An 8385-nucleotide genomic window follows, 5' to 3' on the forward strand; every position below is an offset into this window, starting at 1 on the left:
GTCTTGTCAAAGTCATCCTGCCGGGCGAACGGATGCGACACTGTCGCAAGCCTTTTACCGGAAACGGCCTTATTATAACTTATTTATCCTTCGTTTCGGGTATTAACTACAATTGAAATCGGTACATATTATATCACCTCGATAAAATAATATTTCAGAGATATTAACGTAAAACTATAATTATGTACTTATTGCAATAATAATACTGCAAAATAGTAATAATAAACAAATTAATTAACCTAGATACAGTTAACACTAAAATGGTTAATTTTATTTTATTCGCATGTAAGTAAAAACCCACGATGGCTGCGCGGCTTAAGTGTCGTGGGTCCCAGGTTCGAATCCTGGTTATGGCAAGTGCACATATTATTTTTCAATTTATGTATGAGTCAGAGTATGGATCTAATAGATTGAGCAAGTGGCTGACATCCATTTCTTATAAAAACAAAATCTTTTAATACAAACCTCCACTCTGTAGAGGCCCATATTAGGGTCTAGGACGATTTGGCACCGGACAACTGGACGCCACGGAATTCGAAAATAAATAGACGTTAGGTACTTATAGGTACTTTAAAAAAATATTCAATATTATTATTTATACTTCAATGATTATATTATGATTTAATAGTTGGTAAGAATGTAAATATGCAGACTTAAACAATGATTTAATCGTGCATTTGTTTGAGTTCCAACGAAAAAAGAGTATTTTATTTATATAAAGCCTTAGGCATGGTAATTAACAATCCGCGATAAAGAATACATTATGTTAAGAGTAAAATGAATTTAAACTACTAAGTAATAGATAAAAACTGATTAAAATACCTCGTCTACACGTGTCTACGACAGTGCGGCGTCCAATTGTCCGGAGGCCAGTCGTCCCATTCCCCCATATTATGATCTTAATAGGATCGGACATGGTCGGAAAGTAATGGAATATCAGATCTTCTGAGATTTGATTAGAAGCAATGCAAAATAATGATATGAATTTCCCAATTTAATATCAGTTTGGGTAGATGCATATACGAGATACTGAAAAATGGATGCATGGTTGCTAATGAAAAGTACCAATATTAAAATAGGTAATACCAATATTATAATGTTTTTTCATTCTGAATCTTAATCATACATAACAAGCTTATTTGTTTTAAATATACATTTGCATAACTGTTCTTATGGAGGATGGTGATATATTAATTTGCATGTATATAACTGACGGAAAGAACCGATTAATATTATTTCTTAAACTGAAACTATTAAGCGGAAATCCACATAGGTCCAAAAAATATAAAGGCTTTCATAGGAATAAGATACTACGCCTGAGAAGTTCCTGCAGGAAAAGGTTCAAGAACGCTTTGATGTCATCTCAATCGAGATAAACTCTTCTTTTGAAGACTGCCATTTTCTTTTAAACGTACAACAACGATTATATTTCTTTTGTGTTCACCTCAAATATAAAGGGTAGAAAATCCACCGCATTAATTTTACCTTCTTATGATCTCTTCGGTGTGTAACTGCGTATGAAATAAATAAAAATATTTTATGGAAGTAATCTCTGGAAGCAACTCGAGAGAGCGTATTTTTCAATGTTATCATAATGTTTTCATCGCGCTCTATTCATAAGTAAATAAATAAGGATCAATGTTTTGGATAAACAATTTACTAATTGAATTATGTCAACTGATCTTTCAGTAAAGACTATAGATTACAGTAAGAAGCAAAACATATTATATATAAGTACTCTTAAATTGTATGTGTGTAGTTTATTATTTTATGTCATGTTTTGATGCTTAGGTATATGCGCGGTTACGTCGATGATTTTTTCACAACATTATAAATTATTTCAATAGAAGTAAGTATACGTAATATTTATACAAAAACTTTTGGTCACTTTAATTAATGAGTAAGCTTTATTCACTTCAAATAACACAACTAAGATAAAATGGTAAAATTAAGTAAGACATAAGAAGTTAATTATTTCACTGTGTGTAAAAAATAATAAAACTGAAACAGACTTAAGGTGCATTGCATCTTTCACAAAACTCACTAGTGAATAAGTAAATAGCTTAAATAGATTAAAACTCAATAAACTTTTAGTTGGTTTTTGTAATCGAATCCGGCGGAGTAGCCAGCGTTGCGGACAATAAAGGTGCTGCCGTCGAAATGCATTCGCCGCTCTCCCCGTCTGAAAAACACATAAAATGCCACATAGGTGATAATAAAAAACATTCTATCATGAAAATCCAAACCAGCTCTCCAAAAAGCATTTAAGTTTATAAATAACTTCTCTTTCTTTATAACGTCAAAACTAATTTACCTATTTCATATCCTACTCAGATTCTTAATGTTAATTCATAAATACTCGCAGGTGCTATTTACCTGACAAAAAGATGTTCAGTGACTCCCAAAGAAGCAGTGCAGTAGAAGAAGGGGGTCGTAATAGATGCTGAACCATTTGTTGGACTTGTGCGAATTTGATACTTGTAGTTATTTCTGTGAATCCTATAAAAATGAAAATAATAATATATACATAAAATAATATTACATATAAGTACAATACAACTATTTTATAGTTATTATTAAATGTATGTATGAAGGATGCATTGAAATAATTTCCTTCAAATTCGTTAGTATTGCTTTGATTTATGGTATATATTATTATTGTTAGGTTACCTGACTAAACCATCGGCAGTTTGACTAATTCTAACATTATTGATCTTCCAGTTATCTGTCCCATCATCGGTGTACCAGTATTGAGCGTCTTGCAAAATTCCCACAGCCTCGTCAACGTGAGCTTGTCCATGCCGCGATTCACTGAAAATGAAATAAAATTAATTGGAAAGCAGAGACGTCATCACGCTCCAATATCTGAGCATAAGTTAAATACAAAATTACACGGTAATGTCCTGTGCCCCTTGCCATGTCCATGCTGTACGTAGGCTTTTTTATAGCGATGGCGCATGCTAAAGCAGGATCGGTCAATACTCTGAAGTCGTCCCACACTAGATTAATATATGAAGTAAATTTCCGAGCTACATGAAGCGCGTCTTCGTGATAACATCGTCACATTAATTAATATCACAACAAAAACGAGAAACTCACCTATAAAACACGTTGAGTGTCAAATCTTGTCTCATATCAAGGAAAGTGTCAGTGGTTGTTCTAGTTCCCGCCGCATCCACCAGATAAACGACAGCGCATTGTTCAGTAGTAAAAGATACTCCTTTGTACCATATCTTTGCATACCTGTTGACATAAATATTACAGACGATATAATGCTACAGTGGAATATATCTGGAAAACTCTTTTCAGCGCTCAACGCTTGGCATTGCTGCCCCATAAGACCTATAGTACTACTTCCATGGACGCGTTGCCTGTCCTATCTGGAGTACTCCTGCTCGACTTGCACAGTCAGGTCTGTTGTACCACGACTACCCTGCTAGAGTAGTCTGTCAGCTTGATTTAATAGAATCTTCTACTTGCTTATGTGGTGGATTTCAGGACGCCAATCGTATCTTATAGAAGTGTCTCTAAATGCTGGTTGGAATGTAAGACCTTCTTAATTCAGTCTGACCCTCGGTTGAACTGGTCAGCTAATGCGACTTGGTTTCTAAGAGAAAAATTTTATCATGTTTCAATAAATTTGTGGCATCTTAGGCGAGCGAGAAGGTATATTCGCATTAAGGTTCAACCATAACAAATTAGTTCAGTGTATTTTATAGTTTACATCAACTAAGGTTCTTTGAGGTTACTTTTGAGATACTCTCATTCATTACGCCATTGTAGACGCTCGCATAGCAGGCATGCAGATGGGTCGGGTGGAGTGATGAAAAGCAAGAACCTAATTTTCAATATATTTTTGGCTGTATTATAGAAATAATATTAAAGTAAGTATTTCCTCGACTATTTTAAATAATATGATAGTCAATAACATCAAATAATTAATTGTTTACTTGTTAAATCCTTTTCTATCTCGGGCTTGTATTTCAACTCTGGATCCATAGTGATACACTCTTCCTTTAGGGTGGATGAGGGCGGAAGCCGCTCCTGACATTGAAAGTCCTAGAACTATGTTCCTTTTTTGATTGATCACTCTAATAGCACCATCAATGGTCATGTCAATTCTAAAACATAATAATGTAACCGTACCTTACAAAGAATTCCATCTACAAAATAGAATATAATATAATCTTATTTATACATATAACTAGCATCACTCCATTTTTTTTATTTAATTTTGGATTACCAGCAAAATCAGAGAAATATTAATAAATTATATATTGATATTTTAATTAGGTACTCACTTGATACCTTCTCTCAGTCTGAGGCAAATTGTACCATGAGGTGTAGCGGATGCATTATAAGCCCCGCTTCCAACATTTGTTATCTGAAAAGCCAACCGAGTATATTTTTCAAGAATTTTTTAATATTATAGTATTTTTTATATATGAGTTGCCTAGAGTTATAATTCACATATTTTTTTCCAAAAATCGAGTTTTGAGATAATCGTAAAAAACCACCAGAGCACTGTTTTTGTGATTGGAAGAAAAGTATTGAACTCCATTGAATATTAATGAGTGAGTGAGTCGATTTACAATATATATATATATATATTATATATATAATACTCCTGGCTGCAGACACACAGCACACTATGAGAAATAGAGCTCACTGGTTGGTTAGAAAGGCTTTAATGACAGAACTCACATTATTTATTGAACCAACAGTCAGCGATGTCAACGATTTTCACATAGTGACTTTTGATAGCCAACTATTTTTCTTGCTTTTAGAATCACTTGGTATATTTAACACAATAATGACATAATTATTGCAAAATGTGAGTTATGACTGTAAGCGACTCATATATCCTCTATCATTTTCTAACGGCATTGGTCGCTGATTCAAATGCTGGATCTGGAATAATCTATGTATTTATATGTTTGTTTGATCAAGGAATAAGATGTACTATATTGAGTTAATGCCTAACAACCATTCCTCGTTTAAAAGTATATAAAAATCGAAGAGGAGCAGGCTTGTCCATCCCACTTATTAGTATGTTTAAGGCGCCGTGAAAAAATCTTTAGAGACAAAGGGCATTAAGATCGAATAAAATAAATGTTAGTTTAAGGCAGCGATTTCCAATCTGAGGGGCGCGGACTGTTGCAAAGTGAGGCGCGAAAAGTTAAACACAATAATGTAGCCACAGGTTTGCAATTTATAAGTGCATAGTTCATAAAACGGCAGCTAGTTATAAACTACATAAAAAACAGTCCTATAAAAGTTAGGTTGTTTGAAAATGGAGACTAATTTTATTATACCTCATTTCTATACTATTGTGCATGGTTCCTGCAAGAGGGGGGCTGACAGGGCTCCAGCCTGGGGGCCCGGCGTTGCGTATCGATCAGTGAAGTGAGATATATACACCACAAATTCGTTCTATTAGTAAAAAAGTCGGTTTCGAAAAGTCGGTGTTTCGGTTGCAGAATATTAACATTTTATAATATATGTGTCTGTGAGATACAATTTGACGTGATTGTGTGATGTGTGTGATTGATGATAATTCACATGTAGAATTTTATTTTATAATTATTTGTAGTGTATTTCCTAACTAATAAAATTGGCTTGGTATATGGAAACAAAAACCTTTGTTCAATTTTGGTTGAATCGAACTGAACAATAATATAATACTTTGTCAAGAAAAGCAATGCAAGTAGGTACTGCTACCGTTCATAACATCATATTTATGCGAAACGGAATTTTCTGCATTAGATGCAATGAAATATTGAGCCCGTTTAGTAGAACAAAAGCACTTTGTCTAAAAATGTATTCAATGAAATAAGGTTCGATTTTTTAAAAAGGGAAGCGTAGTAACGTAAAGTTTGGAAACCACTGGTTTAAGGTATGGTTTTGTAGAGAAAACCAAAGAGAAAATGTCAGGATGCCCGCGGGCGAAACTAGGATCCTAGACGTCGTCATCTGCGGAGGATCCCCCACCCGGTGTTTCCGCGGCAGACCTTCGGAGATACTGGGACTCAATCAAATGCAATCTATAGTACTTAAATAATATTTAACGCTGGGAAATTATTACAAATAGTACATTTTCACAAAGTTGTGTATAAAGATTCCAAATTGTCTTTCTAATAATAGTAATTAATTTATTAAACCATACCTCTAAATCTCTCCAAGTGTCCGATTGAAAGATATCATCTCCAGGATAGTAGGGTACCAATCTTTGATTATTTCCTGCCCACCACGGTTGCCAGTTGGCTGGAAAATAGTCCGTATTGCCCAACCCACCCTCCAAAAACTGTGAATTGTTACGATGGGACGACAGATTCTGACCATCCTGAACAAAACGGGAGAATTATCACATAGTATAAGTATGTTATTTTATGAATTATTATTATCTTAGAGATAATTCACCTATTATATTATAATATATTGTTGGATAACTTACACGATCATAAGAATGAGCAGTGTAAAGACTCTTGTATCGTACTGGAGCGTTTACACTTTTTGTTTTCGGGTACGAATAATCTGCATCCATTATCTAAGAAACAATTTTAATAAACATACTTTATCTTTAATAATTTTAACGTTTAACTTTATCTAAACAGAAAATGTATAGCAGTTTTTTAATTATATAAGAATTTATTTATTATACTCACAATGCAAACAATAAAATATTATCACACACCGAATTTAATTAACCAAAACTTGTAGTATATCCTTTTTAGTAATACTTTAAAGATTTTTAAAATAAAATATAGTACACTAGTCAATTATTACTAAGAAAAGTATTTCATTTCACACACGTTTTAGTAGATTTCAATCACACACTTTTTCACCAATCCGATTGTGTTTTGTTTAGTATTCATTTGACATTTGAAAAATCTAGTAAACAAAATATAAATATTCAAAATAAGAACTCTCGACCTAAGGTATACTTATTTTCATAGGATAAATGTTATGACGTGTTATATTCCATTTTAACCTCTCTGCTGCGAATGTCTCAGAGCAGAGTACGTATGGTTAGTACATTTGATTCCTGATCGGTGTGCCATCTGTTGAAAGTCACATTGAATTATTTTTTTTTGTAATACCTCGTGGATTCATGAGTGTTTTAATTTTATATATGATCTGGAGTCAAGCGAATGGTGAATAATTATTTCTTTGTAAATCAGTTAAGATGACACAACGAAAATGATAATTTACACAATATTATTTAGATCAAAAAAAATGGCGCACGAAAAGTTTCAAAAGATAAAAATATACAGTACGACAAATACTTATTAAATCAATAAGCACGATTATGGTCACAGAGTAAATGGGAATGGGACGACTGGCCTCCGGACAATTGGACGCCGCACTGTCGTAGACACGTGTAGACGAGGTATTTTAATCATTTTCTATCTACCACTTAGTAGTTTGAATTCATTTCACTCTTAACATAATGTATTCTTTATCGCGGATTTACCATGCCTAAGGCTTGATATAAAATGAAAAACTCTTTTTTCGTTGGAACTTAAACATAAAATGCACGAATAAATCATTGTTTACGTCTGCATATTTACATTCTCACCAACTATTAAATCATAATATAATCATTGAAATATAAATAATAATATTGAATATTTTTTTAAAGTACCTATAAGTACCTAACGTCTATTTATTTTCAAATTCCGTGGCGTCCAGTTGTCCGGTGCCAAATCGTCCGAGACCCGAGTAAATTGAATCTAGATTAAGATACAAATCCACTGACGTATATTTATGTTTGGCCCATAATGTATACTTGGAATCTCTATCTGTCAATCCGTTTGTCCGGTTTTAACGCAAAAACCAGTCGATACCACCGATATTGATAAGACTTGCAAAGCTTATTGTTAGTAGATACTAATTTAGTAGACTTTCAATATACTTCATCTCAATTCTCAACATTTCTGCACACCTATAAAACTTCTAGGATTCATCATGCGACAAACCAAACCATTTAAGAATCCGAATGTTATACGTACACTCTACGTCTCGTTAGTGCGTAGTATTCTTGAATATGAGTCTATAATCTGGAGTCCTTATAAAGTTTCCTAGGAGCTCATTTTAGAGCGCGTCCAAAAGAAATTTTTTCGATGTCTTTATTTTAAGACATATAACTATTTTCCTTTTAATAATTCGTCAAACGATTACTTTCCGACTGTCTTTCTACAACGCATGCTCACTTTTCCCTCTCTTGAATCCGCTAGGTCACTTCTGCTCTTGAAACATTTTTGCCTGCTATCACGAGGAATGGTTTCTAATCCTGGTGTCCTAAAGAATTTAAATTGTTATGCGCCTGTCAATTACCTAGGTGGTCACAGCCATGAATAATCTTGGTCAGAACTATCTCCTCGA

General features: G+C 33.5%; 1 protein-coding gene across 1 annotated transcript; it reads right to left on the bottom strand.

Annotated features, from left to right (window-relative positions):
- Positions 1-2079: 2079 nt before the first annotated feature.
- fest (wurstfest) lies at positions 2080-6544 on the bottom strand. Its single transcript, XM_085955677.1, has 8 exons — positions 6455-6544; positions 6167-6343; positions 4302-4384; positions 3951-4121; positions 3100-3243; positions 2671-2811; positions 2377-2499; positions 2080-2182 (listed from the first exon to the last, which is right to left on the bottom strand). The coding sequence occupies exons 1-8, from the start codon at positions 6542-6544 to the stop codon at positions 2080-2082; spliced, it is 1032 nt and encodes a 343-aa protein (XP_085811803.1).
- Between the last annotated feature and the right edge of the window lie 1841 nt (positions 6545-8385).

The sequence above is a fragment of the Rhyacophila brunnea genome, unplaced genomic scaffold (genome assembly GCF_057557595.1).
Source record: "Rhyacophila brunnea isolate RB1 unplaced genomic scaffold, BYU_Rbru_1.0 scaffold_5, whole genome shotgun sequence".
Taxonomy (NCBI): Eukaryota; Metazoa; Arthropoda; class Insecta; order Trichoptera; family Rhyacophilidae; genus Rhyacophila; species Rhyacophila brunnea.